General features: G+C 36.4%; 1 protein-coding gene across 4 annotated transcripts in view; it reads right to left on the bottom strand.

Annotated features, from left to right (window-relative positions):
• Window positions 1–6539: 6539 nt before the first annotated feature.
• CAPRIN2 (caprin family member 2) overlaps window positions 6540–20562 on the bottom strand; it is a 43329-nt gene continuing 29306 nt past the window's right edge. The window contains exons 12-18 of one of the 4 annotated variants that reach the window (XM_007452173.1): window positions 18091–18195; window positions 16653–16799; window positions 13051–13219; window positions 11300–11479; window positions 10492–10592; window positions 8600–8663; window positions 6540–7465 (exon numbers count right to left, since the gene is read on the bottom strand). In XM_007452173.1, the coding sequence (XP_007452235.1) occupies window positions 6897–7465; window positions 8600–8663; window positions 10492–10592; window positions 11300–11479; window positions 13051–13219; window positions 16653–16799; window positions 18091–18195 (1335 nt within the window). In that variant the 3' untranslated portion in view covers window positions 6540–6896. Of the gene's footprint in view, window positions 7510–8599; window positions 8664–10491; window positions 10593–11299; window positions 11483–13050; window positions 13220–16652; window positions 16800–18090; window positions 18196–20562 lie in introns of all 4 variants that reach the window. The other 3 variants (XM_007452172.1, XM_007452175.1, XM_007452174.1) reach the window with 3 other exon arrangements.

The raw sequence follows: 20562 nt of genomic DNA on the forward strand, positions 1-20562 counted from the left end.
TTAGTGATGTCTGAGACAACAGGAAAACAAACAAAAAAAACCAAGCATCTGATTCTGCTCTGATTTCTTTGCAAGTGTTTTAAAGTTGCTTTCCCTAAACTATATCTTTAACTTAGAAATGGCTCGTTGTTTATGAGTCCCTTTTTTTCTTACTACTATGCACAATATGAGAGGATGTCTATATTTATTAACACATTCACCTTGTTTAAGGTAGAATTTGAGCAAGCTGTATTGTCTTGTTGTAGTATCATGGTTTGCATACGGCTTACCTCTCTGTGCCTGTTTCCTCATCTGCTTCCAAAAGCTACTGTGAAGACTAAATGATATAAGTACATTGCCCATGGTACATGCTCATTATTAACTATTATCATTGTATTCTATTAAGGAGAGAGGAGAGACCTTATTCAACCTTTGATAAATGAGACATAGTGAGACAGTCTCACACTATGCCTGACACATAATAAGCAATTAATAAGTAGTGAATAAATGAATGAATGTGAGAGAGATAAGGGGTCTGAAACAGGATATGCACAGTAGGAATAAAGTAGGACAGATATGAGACATTTTTTAGGCTGAAGCATCAGAAATTTGTGAATGATACACAAAGTAACAAAGGGAAGTCAACAATGATTCTAGAGTATCAAGCTTTAATGACCTATGGGAAAATGGAAGGAGTATTATATTCTGGAGGGAAGATGAGTCTGTCTTTGGACATGTTGAACTCGAAGTGCTTATGGGTTATACAAGTGGAGATTTCCAGTGACAATCAGAAACTGACTTCTGGCTCTCACAGAAGAGCTAGGTGAGAAGGAGGAAGCTATGGCAGGGGGTTAGAGAAAGGAGAAAGGGATGGAGTTAGAGAACTGTGAGTCATCTGTGTATATAGGTTAGTTGACACCACAGAAATGGATGACATTATCCTAGAAATATAGCACAGAGGATAACTGGCATAATTACAGCTCAAATTACAGAAAGCAATCTTCACTCCAAGCACTGCCACTGTGGCCTTTTTTGAGATTTAACATTTCAGTCATCTAAATGGAATATCACACAGTTGTCCTCCCCATCTGTTGGCAGCAGCTCAACTGCTGGTCTGTGTTAGCAGGCTTGAATCTAGTCCATACGGTAAAGACAAAATGGGAGTTAAAACCCAATGCACAAAAGTCTCTACCTGTAAGTTTAATAATATATCTCTTAAACCATTTAAATGATCTGTAAGTGAATACAGTACGTTAATTTTGATTAAATGCCTCTACTTCAAAAGGGGCTATATTGGCAGAGCTCTACATCATAGCACCTGAAAAACAGGCAAGAGTACGTACATACCTCTAATAAATGTAAGGTCTTCAGTATTTTGTTAGTATAATAAAGTCAATGGTATGGTAATCTCCTTTAAACTGTCACATGTAACCAAAAGCCCTGAGTAGAATTTTCTAAAAGAATGACAGACCTCTCAGTTAAAGAAGAATTTTTTAAAAACAAAAAATCAGTATATATAAGCTAAAGTAATAGGGGGTTAGGAAGTTTCTGATCAGAAGCCAGAAACTTCCATCTCCAAGAAACTAAAATGGTAGTAGTGGGCGGGAGGCATAGAAGCTAAAGAGAGTGGTATTAACTAAGACTGAAAATGAAATATATACTTCAAATCAGTTTTTTCCTCAAAATGTTCTGCTCCTTCATTTCCTCAGGCTTCCCACATTTCACATTGGAAAAGGGAGTCATCCTGTTCAAATTCAGGACATACAAGAAATGATAACCTATGACAACCTTAACTGGGTCCAGTTTATCCAGTTTACAGTGTTTATCCTGCTCTAGTGAAGCTGAGTAGTACATCTAAAACATCAGTGTGCAAAAGAGCAATAGAAAATACAGTAAAGGCAACCACACCTGAGAACTAAAGAAGAGCAACAAGTACGATAACAAAGGCTTGTATCTGGACTTAAAGCCTGGCTCAGGCACTACTGCTAGTGGTCTTAGAAAGTCAATCTCCAAGAGTCCCAATTTTCTTATCCCCTAGAAAAGCATCTACCTCACCAGGACCATTGTGAAAATCAAATAAGATTACACAAATGAGAGTACTCTGTAAATTATGAAGTGAAATGCAAATATTAGTGAAAGGTGAAAGGTTTTTACGGTAACTCTTCCATGTGTTATCCCGGGCTTAATGATAATTAAAGCAGACCAGACCCTCAAGCTCTAGCCAAGGAAAGACAAAGCAGGGTAAGTACCATAGCAATCTACCATTTTATCTTTAAAATTTTTAACAAAAAGCGATATGTACATTTAAAGTTCTATAGTAATATGCAGAATGAAAAATACCTACTACAACCCCTTTTCCTTAAAGCCAACAGTATCAAGTTTTGTACATACTACCAGGAAAAAAAAATAATTCAAGTAATCACATATATGTGCTTTTAGGAATTTTTACACAAATGACATTTTGCACACACTGATCTATATTCTTCTCTTCTGACTTAACCAATTTCCTACTGATGGGCATCTAGGTTGTTTCTCCAGTTCTTGCTGTTATAATTAATGCTATACACAATATCTCTATGCATGTACCTAGGCATAATTCCAAAACTACTTGTAAATTCCTAGCAGTGGAATTTCTGGGTTAGAAAGCATATACTTTCTCTCTCCAAAAAGTACCAACTTTATTACCATCTACACTATGAGTGCCCCTTTTCCCACATGCTTGCCAAAATACGCACTTTACATATGCTTACTGATCTTTTTTTTTTTTTTTTTTTTTTTAAGCGTAAGCGCATATGAACTGTCTCTTCACTTCTGTGGCTCCTTTTTTGGGCCATCTTTTTCTTGATTTTCTCCCACTGCAGGCAGTCATTTGTCTTTTGACATTATTTCCCCTAACAAGTTTTACGGGAATCAATTCTATGTGTCAAATTTATCCATCTTTTACAGCTTCTGGGTTTTGTGCCCCACTTAGAAAGCTCCTCCCTACTTCCACATTGGTGTTCTCCCCACAAAAATCATGCTACTACAAACCCCAAAATCAACAAGCCCCACCTCTGCATTCAAAGCTTCCAATCATATTTAGGTGCCACATTCTTAAATATCAACAGTCAACAAATAATCACAAGATTCTCGGCAAATGTAACAATACAGATATGAGACTAGGAGAAACGAAGTGCAGAAATAGACTACAGAGGGAAGAAAACTTTAAGAAAACCAACTATCCTTAGAATTAGACAATAGTGCAATCACAAGAATGGAATACACATGTAAGGAACATTCAAGATAACAGATGTGTACTTATAAATTTTAAACGCAGCAGAAATTTAAAACTCTGTAAAAAGGTCAGAAGACAAAATCAAGGAAATCTTCCAGAAAGTGAAACTCTGAAACAAGAGAAAAGATGAGATTAAATAACTTGTCCAAGGAGGTTTAGCTTCTGAATAGTAAGATTTCCAGATACAGAACAGAAAAAAACAGAAGTGTGATAGAAATCAGAGAAATAACTCAAGAGATTTGCTCTCAGCAGATGAAATGGAGAAAATGGAGAAAATGGATATACTTGATGTGTCTGAACATTGATCTTTGTAGCCCCTGAGCCAGGTACAAGTCAGATAACCCACCTATTTGGGTTTTATGGTAAATTAAAACCCACCTAAATTAATAATTTATTTCAACATATAAGGTCCTTGAAATAAAATGAATAAAAGAATAATGCTTAAGAAACTTACAATTAGTGAGCCTAAGGTCTCTTGATATTGATAATGGGTAACAATATTTTATCATCTGGCATTCAGAGTCTTGCACTGGTAGCAAGTGAGCTGTACCTATCAGTTTGTCAACAACTTGCCCAAAAGCTGAAAAATGAGGACAAAGATATCAGCCTAATCATTAAAGTGGCAATTAAGAATACCCCTGAGATAACATTAGCAAGTGGAGGACCTGGAGAGACAACTCAAAATTTTTTCATCAAAATAAAGTGTTTGGCGTGGGAGCAGAGTGGAATTCATATGGAAAAACTTTAACGTCTATATGCCAAAAATTATCTGGCATATAAAATACTTTATATGCCTTGTAAAATACATAAAATATCATCCTAGTTATCACAAGGATCACAACAGAACATCAGTCAATAAAGGAATAAAACTTTGCAAACAGGGAAGATTGAAGTATAAAAACACAGTATGTGATGTCAAAGCACTGTAAAATTGTAGCTATTATGGAGTTTAGAAAGTTTCAATTTAAAAATGGAATGGTTGACAAGATACTTGGTATGGGAGGCAAGTGAGCAAACCTCTCAAAAATATTTCCTGCTTTAAATACCTGCATTTACTCACTAAATAACTTTGGAGGAGGTAAGAGTCAGTGAAAGGAAACTCAGATGTGAATTTATAGAAAATCTATCTATAGAAAATAGAAAAACTTACTTTATCTCCACCTCCAGTAAGACAACTAAGAATCTATATATTCAGAGATACATAGTAATTTTATGGAATGCCTTTCCACTTCAGTCATACCTACAAGATCCTCTCAGTAAAATATAAGTTCCTTATACAAGGTCCCTAAATGTGCTTTACTTATCTATGGATCCCCATTACATCTCTTGCAAAGGTATCTAAAATCTGCATGTGTACATCTTCCTGTAAAGACATCTGGACTTTTACTAAAAGCTTCCAGAAGAACTGTGTCTTCAAAAGTTACACTGCTTCAGAATGAAAGATCTTGTCCATTCATTCCTTAAGTCTAATTTTCTAGTTTATTGTTTTTACACTTAGAGAAATAGTATTTCATTTAAAATACTCTCCTAAAACATGAGTATTATCATGAAGGAATACCCTAGTTTACATATGCTTAATGAATTAATGAATCTCTTCTTGTTGGACACTTACCTTAAAAAATATAAAGAGTCATTCACAATATTTTTTCAATAAATGTCGATCATGTGCAGGACAAAAGACTAAGCTGAAGACCCTAATGCAGCAGAAAACAGTGGCTAAAAAAGACTGAGAAAGGCCTCATTGAACTTGATCAACAACTGTTCTTAAACATCAAGTTTTCCCCTCAAGCATTTAATCATATTTCTGCTTTCCTGCATACTTTTCATTTTGTGTTCTGGACATAAAAGCCATGAACTAATTTATTTAACTGGAATACTAATATCCCTAACTCACAAAGTACTTACCATAAATTGAAAAAGTTCTATTAAACAGTGAATCACATTACATCCTCTATCTTGAGAGCACTGTACTAACACTTAACACCACAGAATTAAACATGGCTTAAGGATTTAATTGCTGAACCCACACCTAGCTCAAAAATATTAACCATAATAATTTAATGCTCTTATATCTTCCTGAGATTATTTAACAACACAGAGTGAGTGGAGGATCAAAACAAGAACTTTCTGCCTCAGCAACTGACTTGCTTGGTTGCAGGCTAAGAATGCCCTTTCTCCAACCCTTAATAAACTCTGGAATATTCAATCAAAATGTTTATTTTGAATAACTATTCTTTAAAGTAATTGAGAAACATATTATTAAGTTCTTAGTAGTAAGAATCATATACAAACTTAAATTGAGACGTGAGGATGTATGTCTAGAATGGATACTAAACTCTGGCATTGCCTGCTACACTGCATACAAGACAGTATATACACACAGCACCCTAAAGTTTTCCGAATGAGAAAAACACAATTACAGCATCTAACATTTATTAAATGCTTATGTGCCAGGCACTGTGTAAAGTTTTTTTTGTTTGTTTTTTTTTTTTGCGGTATGCGGGCCTCTCACTGTTGTGGCCTCTCCCGTTGCGGAGCACAGGCTCCGGACGCGCAGGCTCAGCGGCCATGGCTCACGGGCCCAGCCGCTCCGCGGCATGCGGGATCTTCCCGGACCGGGGTACGAACCCGTGTCCCCTGCATCGGCAGACGGACTCCCAACCACTGCACCACCAGGGAAGCCCTGTGTAAAGTCTTTTAGATAAATTCTTAGTTGAACTTCACAACTACCCTGAGGCTGATCTATCATGCCCATTTTGCATTTCGGGAAATGGTCTTTAAAAATATCTTTGAGGTATAATAACTTGCCCAAGATCAGTTACTAAGTGGCAAAATCAGCACTCAAATACAGCATTGCCCAACCACAGACCTATGCTTTTTGATGACTAAATATTTTACCTACTCAAATTAAGAATCCACTAGAAAGCATAAGCCTTACTGATGGCGGACCAGTAGTATTACCCATGTATTGCGTACTGTATCTTGTATTATTATTCATATAGTAGGTACTTGAAGATAGCTAAAGGATAAATCACCCTACTGCAAAACAGCTTCAAGGAGAATATGTGATTTGGCCAGTGGAAAACAGATGAAATCTTTTGATGAATGATATGTATAATAACAGAGAAAAGTAACTGTAAAAGGAGCTGTTATATATAAAAGGCTTATTTTAAAATAATAGTATGAACCCATGAATAGATTCCCATTCAAGAGTTACCAGTGTGAACATTAAAAATTAAACATTTTACTTCTTAACTAAATGTTTAATCAAGTAAGAACACTGAAGGTGCATGTAACTCTTTTATTGAGGCACAACAAGGCATTATAACTTGCCTGAACTTGAGGCAGTTAGTTTAGTAAGCTGAACGTTAATACAGTTAAGGATTAAGTGCAAACAATATACATTCACAGCTTGACTAGCGAGGCTACATCACAATTTATAAAGTGCCAGATTAGTGCTAATTGTCATTCAGCTTGAAATTTTTCACCATGGGGAGGAAAACAAAAAAGTAAGGACCTCCTCCTTCCTCTAGGAATGAAAACATTTTCCTAAACCAATCTGTCAGAAGGGCAAGGACTACTTTTCCTTTATTCCCACTAATCAGAACACCATATCCTTTTATTGTCAATTCTGTACTGACTTTCAATCCTGGTAAAGAAGATAGCCTGAAAACGTAGAATATTTCCAACTACTTCCATAAATTGCTCCTCTGTGCAAACGTAACCATATCTGGTCTCCCTGGAACAGCTGAAGAATTGCATGATTGCTAGCAGTTTCATGGTCTGGAGCACCATCATTGGCATAGGCAGATACCAAAACCTCTTCATTCTTCATGAGGTTGACATACAGCGGCACATTCACTGCCAGCTTTAGCATGTGAAAAATGAAAACATAAGTGCCATTCACTGGGCAATTAAATCTACCAAGCTGAAGATCAAAAGTTTCTCCCAAGTTGTTCAGAAGAAGATCAAACACAATAGGTTGGTCTAAAGTTCCAGGGGCAAGATTGGAGGTTCTGGCTGCTGAGAAGGCAACTCGCATCTGCTGAGGCAGGGGATACACGTGTACTGGCAGTATGGTGGCTGCTGGGTTTGTCACTGGCACATCCACAGGGGTCATGCTACGGGAGTCTCCTTGTCCAGAGTCACCACTGTTAAAGGTTTCGTTGTCTCTTTCTGGGCTGCTCACCTGAGAAGAATCACTCCACCCTGCTGTTTTATTAGCAACAGTGAGTTTCTCATAATGAAGCAGTTAGCTTTGAACACAATATTTAACATTAGTCGGCTACTGAAATACAGATAAAAATACATTTTATAGTAAATTTTTTTAAAAAAGCAATAAAGTATAGCTACAGTATACTCTTCTAGATTTCTCTGACAATAGGCTTTTCTACTACTATTCTAAAGCCAGAAAGGACCTGGATGATTTTGTCCAGTAGCCTCATTTTTTTTTTTAATATTAAAAAAATGAGGCCCCCAAAGGTTGGATAACTTAACAGTAGTTATGGTAAGCAGAGTCGAAAACTCAGGTGTGAACACTCTTTAATTCTTTACCTTTCTCCCATAATTCTGAGTTCTTAATTCCTCAGTGATAAATCTAAGTATCTAATGGAGAAGGACTCAAGAAAACTGAGATTACATAAAAGTAGCAACTTCTGGAACTACTATCCTACTAGACATTCAAACATATCTTGTTATGGTACTAAGCCCCATAATAAATGCTTATTCTTTATTTCTAAGTTCATGTGGTATCATAAAATTTTAATGTTTTCAGTATTGTACAAGAACACTGCTCAGATAGAAGGCAAAGATAATGTGAATAGTGGCTACTTTCTTAAAAGGAAAAGCTTCTCTTTTCTTGTGACAGTTAATCTTCAGTAATTCTTGATCTTCTCAGTTACACTGAACCTTTTAATAGTACCTTCACATTTTAAGAAGTATTAAAAGTATCCTGCTTTTGTTCAAGTCATTGTGTCTTAACTGTTGTTTATTCCTATCTATCAATGTACTAAGGGGCACCAGAGTATCTAGAAGTGCCCATTATTCCAAAACCACCATCCTGATATATCACCTGAAACTATATCAAGTCAGCATAGTGAATATGTATCTAAGGTTAAATTATGGTGTCAAGCAAATTTAAAACACATACACATGTAAATTGACAAATGATTTCCACAGCCTTTCTAGTAGTCTAATATCTCCCTCAGATCTTCAGTACAACATTTAAGCAAACTGAAAACCTCAAAAGATAAATGCTAATATACTTTGGGGAGAACTTGAAAAAGGATGAAGAAAGATCCAGAGGTATGTTTTGGGTAAATAAACTCCTCAATTAATTATCCTTACCTCTCGAATTTGCCCGAGGACCACCAGATGTTCCTCCTCGCTTGTAACACTGCTGGAAATTATCCTAAAATGAACACATAATATTTACCTTAGCACCAAAAATGCAAAACAGTAATTAGTTATTATTGGCAGATAAATTTGTAAGACTAAGTCCTCCTAGCCCTTGGTCTAGCCTTCTCCAGCAACCAAAAGGGCTCAGATGACACCAAGAAAAACAAATAAAGTAAGAGTCACAGTAGAAATATTTGCTTCATCTGTTAATTAACCTGACAAATTAGATATGTTAATACTTGCAAAAACAAGAAAGCATTTAGAGAACACTACGTAAAAGACACAATGCTAGGTAATGAGGGAAATTCAGAAATATGTCCTGGTCCTCTGTGCCTCATCTCAATATAAAAGGAGATGATAAAGCAAAAATACAGACAATTTCAGTCTTGCTCTATTTATAAACCAAAGTGTGAAGACAATTACCAACTAGGTTAGGGTTTGGTTTTGTTTTGACAGGGAAATTGATAAGAATTTAACGTATGAACATATTATTGCCTGGAATCTTTAAGAAAAAATGTTCAAGAGGCAACATTTCAAACTGACTCCCAAGTATGGTGAAAGTCAGCCCCCATGCAAGTCATGAAAAGAATAATTAATGGTGCAATCAGATTAATATCAATACATGTAATAAAAAATTTAAACAGGACAAGAATGTATACAGTAAAAATAATAATTAATTTTCCTACCCCAAAGTCCTAACCCTCTTCCCAACAGCACTACTGTCATTGATATCTTATGTTTCCTCAGGAGGAAATTTAAAGCAGCACACAAAAATACTAGAATACTGGTATTAAGAACAGACAGCTCCATTACTGAAAGACCGCATTAATCAAAGTTTTCCCTGCACACACAGTACGTGACAATCAAGTAATAACAGTTAATATTTGCATCCTTGATATATGCAAAGCACTTATGTATATGACTTCATTTAATCCTCAGAATCCCTCACAGAGTAATCCTCAACACTCCAGAGTAAGGTAAGTAACTCAAACAGATGAGTCTTCACCTAGCAGATAAGGAACTAAAGCTCAGAAAGTTTACATAACAGGCCCAAGGTCACACAAAGAGGTAACTGGTGAGATCAGGGGTCAAACCCAAGTCATTCAGGTGACCTGGTGTGTTCTCCAAGTGTTCTTCAATACTGCCTCTGTATAGACATCTATCTTACCTCACGTAACCGTAAGCTCCTTTGTATATTAACAACAGAGCTCAGTAAAATACCACATACATACTTGTATGTGGCTTGTAAAGGCTTGTAAAACTTCAAAACTGAAAATGCTAATGTAGTATAAATTCATATCCATATATGACCAATGACAGGGAGTTCCCAAGGGCTGTTCAAGTGGAATGTCTACCATCCTCCTATCAGTCTTTTATCATATATAGTAAAGACAATCTGCTGAACTAGTCAATCAAGAATAAACCAAAAAAATCAAACTTACAAAACAGGACTTTCCTATACTTGATATCTAAAAAAGTTAAACTGAAGGCAATATAGTAAAGACCATGGGCTCTGGAGTTGAGAAACTTGCATCTAATCTTAGTTCTATCATTTACTTGCTGAGTGACCTTAGATAAGTTACTTGTTTCTGAACTCCAGTTTCTCTTATAGGATGGTGGAGTAAATGAGTTAATGCAAACTTAATAAAGTCCTTAAGACCTCCTAAGTTCCATGTAACAGGCAGTTCTCATGTACCCTACTTGGGTTATTAGAAAAGCTTCCAGATCCACTCTCCATAGTTACAAGAGTGTCTTTACAAAACAAATTACGACTCTGCTATAGTTTAGTCACCAGCTTCACATCAATTGTACTATTGTTCAGTTATAACAATTATTCTTACCCTTTGGGAATAAGGTGTTCCAGGATACTCTCTAGCTTGGAACTGTAGCTGGCTATAATTTCCATTGGAAATTGAAGGAGGTCCTCTATAGGTATCAAAACCTAATAAATAAACAACTTACATAAAATTATGGGCAAAATTACACTAAACTCTTAAATAGTCTGTTCTATATCACTTGGAAAGTTAAACTGATACTATAAAGCCATCATTAGATTTATGCCTTCTTTATGCAAACTCCATAATACTGTTTCCACAATAAAACACACATTTATAAAAATATCACAGACTTCAAACAAGCCAACTGTAGAAATTTACTATTGCTGGGATGCAGGTGGGGTTGGGAAAGGATGGTGGTTAAGGCCTTGGTCTAGAGTACTTCTGCTAATACCAGCAGTGACTACAATACTTGGAACCATATCTAACTTAAAAGCGTATCACTATTATTGTCTCAAAGTTTTCATCTGTGGTATACTCTGATAACTAGGAAATGGGCACTGTCTTAAATATGACATGTTTTGAGCCAGCCAAGTCAATTAACAGAAGAAAGAAATTATTCAGATATGAAAACCAAAATTCATCCCTGGAAAAAAACCAAAATGCTCAACCTTTCACTTCAGTAAGTCACAGGATCGATCTGTTTTTCATTCAAAGAGTTCCTCTGTTATAGACAACAGACATATTAGAAATACCATATTTTGCAGGAATAGGGAATTCTCTACTACATTATAAATGGAAACCACATAAAGGAACAAGGTAAAGTAAAAACAGTTTGAGTCAAGTAAACATACAAATTTTATTCAGAGCATACCTTTATAACCACCAGGGGACCGATACGAATTGGTTAGTAATCTCCCACCACGAGTACATCCTCTAACAGATCCCCGGCTATTGACAAATGGTTGAGAGGGTCTGGGAAATACATTCGTCTGTGCTGGGTAAAAGGCAAGGCTACCATTGCTTACTTGAATAGTTCCATCAGGATAACTTGCTGCTTAAGGAAACAGTTTTAGAGTCCAAGAGTTAAATGGTAATAAAAGTTTAATATTCTTTATACTTAGAAGTCAGTGTATATCAAAACCTTTAATACAACTTTCTCCCTTTTTTAAAAAAACAGATGCTATAGATATGTATGTGTATATATAGAGAGAGACACAGATCTTTCTCTCTATATATATATCTAAGTAATAAAATATTATTCAGCCTTAGAAAGGAAGAAAATTCTGACACATTCTACAATACAACATGGATGAACCTTGAAGACATTATGGTGTTACAAAAGGACAAATACTCTATGATTCCACTTATATAAGTTAAGTATTTAGAACAGTCAAATTCATAGAGTAGAATGCTGGTTGCCAGGGATTACAGGGAAAGGGAAATGGGGAGTTAGTGTTAAATGGGGAAGATGAAAAATTCCTAGAGATGAATGGTGGTGGTGATTGCACAACAACCTGGATGTACTTAATGCCATAAAACCTGTACCCTTAAAAATGTTTAAAATGATGAATTTTATGTTACGTATATTTTACCACTAATTAAAGGAAAAAACAGGCTAAATATGCCAGATCGAGAAGTGAAAGAAAATGAACTCTTATTAATACTGTAATTGAAAAGGATTATGACAAAAAAGTATCCTTTATGTAAATCACCTGCCCTATGTTTTCACAGTACAGGTGAGAAGAGAATGAGGTCATCTGTGGCTAGGTCCAGGGATTTACATTTACTACCTCTTGTGATTAACCAAGCAATTTGTTTGCTCCAGCTTAAGTTTTAGAAAACCCAATAGGGGCCTGAAATACCAACAGTAAAAATCTACAAGTGCTTCTTAAATTAGGAAATAACTACAAAGTTGCTATTCTTTCATGTACGTATTAGAATAGCATGAACAATCAAAAGTGTCTCGGGCTTCCCTGATGGCACAGTGGTTGAGAGTCCGCCTGCCAATGCAGGGGACACGGGTTCGTGCCCCGGCCTGGGAAGATCCCACATGCTGCGGAGCAGCTGGGCCCGTGAGCCGTGGCCACTAAGCCTGTGCATCCGGAGCCTGTGCTCCGCAATGGGAGAGGCCACAACAGTGAGAGGCCCGTGTACCACCAAAAAAAAAAAAAAAAAAAAAAGTGTCTCCCATCTCTAAGCAAAGAGTAGAATAAGCATACTAAATTGTATCTTCACATTAATCAATGCTTTATTACAAGAGGGAAGAAAAAAGGCCAGATAGCCATCTGTGCTAACACGGAGTTAACAGAATGGTTTCAAAACCTTCATAGTGCCTTATGCACCTCTACCACTGTTGATGGTAATCAAAGCAATCAGATTTAAAAATAAAAGCCTACTTCAAGGTTAAATCAACCATCTAAGTTCTACCTCTACAAAAGTTAAAAGTAATAAGTGAACTTAACTAAAGAGATGAAAAAGTATTAAGTGTTTCTCAATACTTGAACATGTGAAAAGATAAGGCTTACTAGTCAAGAGAGAACATCTCAAGTGTCACTACAGACTTGCTTTCCGTTTAATTAGCTCTCATCTAAGTCTTCAAAATATGATACACAAAGATCTTACCAGTCTCTTGAGAAAGGACAGTTTGTTCTACATGTATAGCTGGCAGTTGGCACTGGGGTGGTGTCTGTGTACTTGCTGTAGTAAAACTTTGATTGTAGCCAGGTGAATAAGGGGATTCTTTTATTTCTTGTTCTTTACGTGGAGGCAGAGGTGCATTAACATTAAATACCTTAAAAGACAGGGTACACTGAGTCATTTGTGAAGTTTTATAGAAAACAATTAAAGATGACATTCAGCAAAACTCTGCAACATTCAAAAACTTCTATTTGATGGGCAAAGGACTTGAATAGACATTTTTTCAAAGAAGATAAATGGCCAATAAGCACATGAAAAGATGCACAACATCATTAGTCATTAGACAAATATAAATCAAAACCACAATGAGATTCCACTTCATACCCATTAGGATGGCTATTACTTAAAAAAAAAAAAACAGAAAATCTAAGTATTGCTGAGGGTGTGGTACAGTTGCCACCCTCAGTGGCAGTGCAGTGCTGGTGGGAACGTAAAATGGTGCAGCCACTGCAGAAAATAGTGCAGCGGTTCTTCAAAAAGCTAAATGCGGAATTCCCATTTACCAAGTAGAATTACCAAGTAGAATATGATCCAGCAATTCCACTTCTAGGCATATACCCAAAAGAACTGAAAGCAGAGACTCAAATATTTGTACACCAATGTTCATGGCATTATTCATAATAGCCAAAAGATGGAAACAACCCAAGTGTCCGTGAGCAGATGAATGGATAAACAGAATGTGGTACATACATACAATGGAATGTTATTTCACCATAAAAAAGAATGAAATTCTGATCCATTCTACAACATGGATGAACCTTGAAAATTCTATGCTAACTGAAATAAACCAGATACAAAAGGACAAATACCGTGATTCCACTTATATGAGGTACCTAAGAATAGGTAAATTCATAGAGACAAAGTAGAATAGAAGTTACCAGGGGCTAGGACGGGGGAGGGGATGATGAAAAAGTTCTGGAAATAGATAGTGGTGATGGCTGTACAACACTGTGGATGTACTTAATGCCATTGAATTATACATTTAAATACGGTTAAAACAGTAAACTTTACGTTTATGCATATTTTACCATAGTAAAAAAACCAAATTTCTATTTGATTTCTGACAGAAGTTTAACCAAGTACAAAAATTAACTCTCCTGCTATTATATTATAATAATGCTTACTGAGAATGAAAGCTATATAGGGGAAAAGGGTACTTTTTCAGAAACTGAAAACAAATGAAAAAATCTGCCATTTACTGAATATCTACCATGTAGCAGGCAATGATCTGTCAAGACTCTGGTCATCATCTATAATATAGCCTTCTGTTACTCTCTAGCCCCCTTATCCTGCTCCATTTTTCCTCACAACACATAGCATCTGATATAATATATATATGAATATTTTTCTCTCTAGCCCTCCCACCTCCATAATAAAGTATAAGCTTCTTAAGCACAAAGACCTGTCTATTCTCCATTGTTACAACCCCTAAGAACAGTGCCTGCCTTCATAACTACCTGTTTATTGAATAAATGAGTAAGCAAACAAATAAGAACCAATTTATACTGGATAGAATCCAAACAGGTAGAGAAGACAGACTGGCATGAGCAAAAAGCTACTGTGATGCAATGTGGCACCCTGCAAGGGATCCTGGAAAAGAAAAAGAACACTGGTGGAAAAACTAGGGAAATCCAGAAAAAGTCTGAAGTTTCACTTAAAAAACATAAAAATAAAGTAGGATAAGTGCTATTAAAAATTTCCAAAATACAATGAGAAGACACACCAGGAGCAACTAAATCAGGACACAAAGATTTCAAAGCAGAATAAAAATCTGGATGTAATATTTTCACTGAAAAACCCAAGGTACCTGCCTCTAGAAACAGGCAATTATTCTAAAGGTTAACTGACTTGTTTTATTGTTGCTGTTATTATTATTATCATTTATCATTTTTGTCTCTCCCTTGCTACATACACACACACACACACACACACACACACACACACACACACACACACGAATGTAAGCTTCATGATAAAGGGGACAAATCTGTATTATTCACTTCCTTACCCCCAGTATCTAGAACAATGCCTGGCATACAGTAAAACAATGCCTGCCTCGAAAAATATATACGGTGAGTGAAGGAATGAGCCACAGAATTGGAAACACCATAATTTAGTCAATCATTTCCCAGTTAACAGACGTTCAGATGGTCTCCAATTCAGATTGGTTTTGTTGCGATTGCCTTCTAGTGCCGTTATATACAACATATCTTCAGCTACTGAAGCATATCCTTAGCTACTAATCCCTTTGTTCCTGTAGTATGGATTCCTCAAGGTGAAACTTCTGTCACAGCTTTATGCCCCCTTTTTAAAAAATTTTAACAGGAAGTGCCTTTCCTAAAAGGTTGTGATGATTTACTGTCACATCAGCAGTGTATAAAACTTTCTTATTTCTTTCCCCACTCTAGATAATGTCAACTGTTTTAATATTTTCCAATTTGTTGAATGAATAACTGTATTTCATTTCAAATTAAAATTAAAAATCTTAAAACACACACCACACAAAAAAAGGTATTGTGACAAGAGTGTACAAGGCAAGCCCAGGGGACTAGTCTGGCAAGTTATACCAGACTTCAAAAGTTACTGAGTGTCAGGCAAAGGACTTTCAATTTCATTCTATAATGGGCCAATATTTGCTTTTCATTAGGAATAAGAAAAAGTTAGCAAAACCAATGTGGCAATACTGTATAGGATGGATTGACAGGGATAGAGGGAAAGCAAGGACACAAAGCTGTACTACGTGGTCAAGCAGGAAGTAATAAGATTAGTGAATTCAGGGGTGTGAATTCACCAGACCATCTCCCTGCATTGTGCCTGCTTTCCACTACCACTCCACTGGTCCCATCCCATCACCATCACACGAAAGTACCTGGAGTGGGACATTAAGCACCATCAGGAAAGGTACTGATTGGCTAAGACTTTTTGCTTTTTTCTAAAGAAAAGTTTTATACTTATTCTATGTTTAGAGAATAAACATACAAACCTAGTTGAAATATCACCTTAAAAAGTTTTAAACTACAATTTGTAGCAGAATATGTAATTCAAAATACCATAGAAATCTGAACAATTCTCCAAAACCCAGATGAGATGAAGATAAAATCAAGTGAAAGTTTCAACAGTGACAGAACACACAAGTATGTGTCCTGTATTTCAGGTTATTGATGCCATGGAACATTACTACTGTGATATTAGTAATGGTTAGTATTATTAAGCTATTTACAGAAAATTATGTTTCTCACTCACATTTCATTTATTTAATATGGGTGCTCAGGTTTGCCTGCCACTAATTTTCAGAGGGGAAAATGCCCTGATAAAATTTCCATTCAAAATTACTGAGGCTTCGGATTTACTACTTTTCCCACACAAACAATATTTCCATTGGACAAATGCAAATTCTACCAGCCCAAAAAAGAGTAACAGAAAAGGCAAATTTTTTCACATAGTACCTAATGTAAGAGATGTAAGCGAAACAATAGCTTTTTAACAGGAATAATGAACTGCAATCATCATTCACGTTTCATACTCACTGTCTGCATGGCTTGAAAGGGTGCTGTGTTAATGGTTACTGAACTACTACTTGCTGGAGGTGACTGGAAGCCCTGTTCAGAGCCCTTTGACATGGGAGGATTTGGAGAAGCTAGTGAAGACGGTTTCTTGCTTGGGGGAACTGCTGCCTAGGGAGGAGAAATGCAATATCAGCCAATCACCTGCCATACAATAAACAGTTAACTTACACTAAAACCCAGACTGGCATAAGTCAGCAAGTCCTATGGGACGACATTTGGACACAGGAATGCAGAAGAATAGCTTTTGCTTACAATTTCAAATCTCAATTGCTGAGGATGCACACTAGCATTTGCTTTGCACAGCTTGCTGACTAAGTGAGAATCTTACTATTAGTCAGTCTAACAGACAAGGGGCTGAACTTTTTATGAGTACCTAGTCCTTTTCAAACCCTGTAATGGTATTTCCCAGTTCGGAATCTAGTATTATTCCAAATTTATACAGAAGAATTTTAAGAAAAACCTTGGGTTAGTTACTTAGTCAGTGTTAATTTTTCTCTATTTTAAAGTCTTATTAGTGGATTCCTCAGTCAGCTGCCTAAAAAAAGAAAACCAAACCTGAGCTAATCTTAACTAAGGGAATAAGCAAGTCCTTAATATAATAGATTATAAAGCCAAATGCTTTAAAAGATATGAAAAAACCAGTACCAATGAGATTTTGAAGCAGACAGCTGTGACTCACTAGGTGGCAAACACTTCCTCTTCTTAAAATAAGGAACCAAGTAATTTTAATTTAGACCAAGTCAACACCATAAAAACTAATGCTTACCTTTATTTTCTTATACAATGAACACAAATTCTCATATAATAGTTAACCAAAAAATAATAATAAAACCTAAGAATTGCTAAATTAATCCAAAAAATCATCCTATCTTACTATATCTATCTCAAGGATTTGCTCAAACACAGCAAAAACTTTCACTTGAGAATTGAGAGGAAAAACGTAATACTGTCAAAATGCTTTGACAAAATTAGGCAAAAAGAGAATGTAACTCATTCCAATTGAGTCAGTGCTAATATTAAAACTATAAAGTTATTGAGTCTTCTGTTACATGGATAAAAAGATTTTTCTCCTAAGGAATCCTTCAATATGAATATAGTGAGAAATTTGAACTAACCCTACCCTTACCTAGAAATTTTCATTTTTTTTGACACTAGCAATTTGGACATATTTATTGTATCTGAAAAGGCAATACACTATTAAGTCCATTTATACGGTAAGGTCACAATAAAGTTAAAGTTACCTGTATAAGTTCCAGGACTACAACATCTATAGAAAGCAAACATTAGTAAGGTATAAATGTTAAATCATTAAACTGATTATGCCTGTAATTCATACAATAAACTGGTTCTGCTATACTTTAAGACAGAAAAGAAAGTAAGACAATTGGTCTCTTATTACCTCAGGAGTCTCTGAGGTCATAAACTCTGTTTCAGATCCTGAAGAGGCCTGATCGGTAGTAACCAAGCAAGCATTTGAGCTACAAGTAACTGGAGAAGAAGCAGCCTAAATACAGGAAGATATAAAACATTGTAAAAGGCACATTTTGTTCACTTTATATTTCTTGGGCCCTGGGCTTCCTAACACATTACTCTCGTTGAGCAATCACTAGTGCCAAGTGGTATGCTAAACACTTTTAACACATATTAATGTATTTAATCCTAACAATAACCCTGTGCAATAGGTACAGCTATTCCCATTTTATTCATAATCACGCAGAAGAAATTTAAGTAATTTACCCAAGGTCACACTAAAATTAAGCAGAAGAGCTAAGATTCAAACCCAAGCAGTCAGCTACATTGCCTTTCCAGGCCTAGTCACCAGAGCTACACATCTAATCCCATCCTCATTTATCAAGTCTCTTGGCCCTGGAAATCTGGGGTCAGACTTTCTATCAGGCTCTCAATAGCAGTTCCATGGGAGATGAGCCCAGGGTACATTAATGCTCTAGGCACGGGCCTGCCAGGATCATGACAACTATGCTTTTACTCTAAGTGCTCTCAGTGTCTTACAGAAGTCGGCAGAAGTATAAATAGAAAGGATAAGCTCTATATAAATCACAATAGCACCAATATTCTAAGAAAAATTAAAACTAATATGTATAAAATACAAATTGGGAGAAAGCACAGTAGGAACTAATGCTGTGACAACTGTAACCAATTAAAAACTAAGAGTAGCTAGGAAGGAATGCTACAGCACAACAGGTACTACAACATAACAGAGATCCATAAAATTCTAGCAATGGCAAGGTCTGAAGTGTCGGTGAGTCCACTCCTTTTATCTAAATGTTTCAGTGTGGTTCTCAGAAGCCCAAGTAATAAAATGGGTTAAACAGAAACTAATTAATGGTAACCAAATATCAGAACAGTTATGTTTCAGTGACCTTCTAGAAGGGTTCATCATGATATGCCACTTCTTGATAAGGAGATGGGGACCAAGTTCTAAAAAGTCTCATGGAAGACCTTTAAAAGGTCTTATGGAGAAAATTTTGAAATCCTTTAGAGCATTTAATGTACCTAAATAAATAGGTATAATTTAGATCTGACCAAACTATTAGAATTATTATAAAATGGTAGTGTTTCTAAAAGTAGGCCTTTCTTCTGGTCCTCTCATTAAAACAATGAGACAACCACCCAAAATAAGTGAGACTGGCTATTGTGGGGATGTAACTAACTCTATTGCCAAAGAAAAATTCAAAGATACTAAGTTAAGGCAACTTGGCCCACTTGACAGTTAAGCTTTAAAAGACTCTGAATTTTAGTTAAAATGTTAACAAAAAAGATGAAGAAACATTCTATACATTAGTATTTATTTCGAAGTTACGGCAGTTCTTGCTTCCAAATTATTGCTCTTTAAGAAGACTGGCTGGAGTTCGTTTTAAGTACTTCTGAGTAAGCATGATGTTTGAGGCCAGTGGTTCCAAAAAATGGATGTGCATATTCACCCAGGGAGCAGATTAAAAATACAGATGACTAGACGACACCCCTGGAAATTCTGACCCTGTAGGTCTAAGGTGGTATCTAACAACAGTCATCCCTCAGTATCCACAGGGAATTGGTTCCAAGACCCACTATGGATACCAAAATTCGCAGATGCTCAGGTCCCATAGTTGACCCTTCATACCCGTGGTTCCTCAACTTCGGATTAAACCAACCTCAGATCCGTAGTACTCTATGTATTTAGTGCTCACTTCGGCAGCACATATACTAAAATTGGAATGATACAGAGAAGATTAGCATGGCCCCTGCGCAAGGATGACATGCAAATTCGTGAAGCATAGTACTCTATGAATTTAGTGGAAAAAACCCATGTATAAGTGGACCCGAGTAGTTCAAATGCATACTGTTCGAGGGTCAACTGTATGTACTTTTATTAAAGTGACCAAGTGATTCTGATGTAGCCATCCCACAGGCATGCCCTGAGAACTACCAGACTATTGGTTTATCAAAAAAAATCTTAGGGCTTCCCCGGTGGCGCAGTGGTTGAGAGTCCACCTGCCAATGCAGGGGACACGGGTTCGTGCCCTGGTCCGGGCAGATCTCACATGCCGCGGAGCGGCTGGGCCCATGAGCCATGGCCACTGAGCCTGCGCATCCGGAGCCTGTGCTCCTCAACGGGAGAGGCCACAACAGTGAGAGGCCCGCGTACCGCAAAAAAAAAAAAAAAAACTTGTCACTTGAAAGCCTCATAAAGAACCTAATAGCTAGACCAGATAATATGGAATTCTTTAGTTAAAGCAGTGACGGGGGTGAGGGACCCTGCTTAACAAACACATTTTGAAAACCGAGCTACATCTTAAACTAAATATAAACCACTGTAAACAAATGGTATTTACTCATAAGTTTTTGGAAGGGAAGGCAACAACTGCTGAAC

The sequence above is a fragment of the Lipotes vexillifer genome, unplaced genomic scaffold, assembly GCF_000442215.2.
Source record: "Lipotes vexillifer unplaced genomic scaffold, Lipotes_vexillifer_v1.1 scaffold1, whole genome shotgun sequence".
Taxonomy (NCBI): domain Eukaryota; kingdom Metazoa; phylum Chordata; class Mammalia; order Artiodactyla; family Lipotidae; genus Lipotes; species Lipotes vexillifer.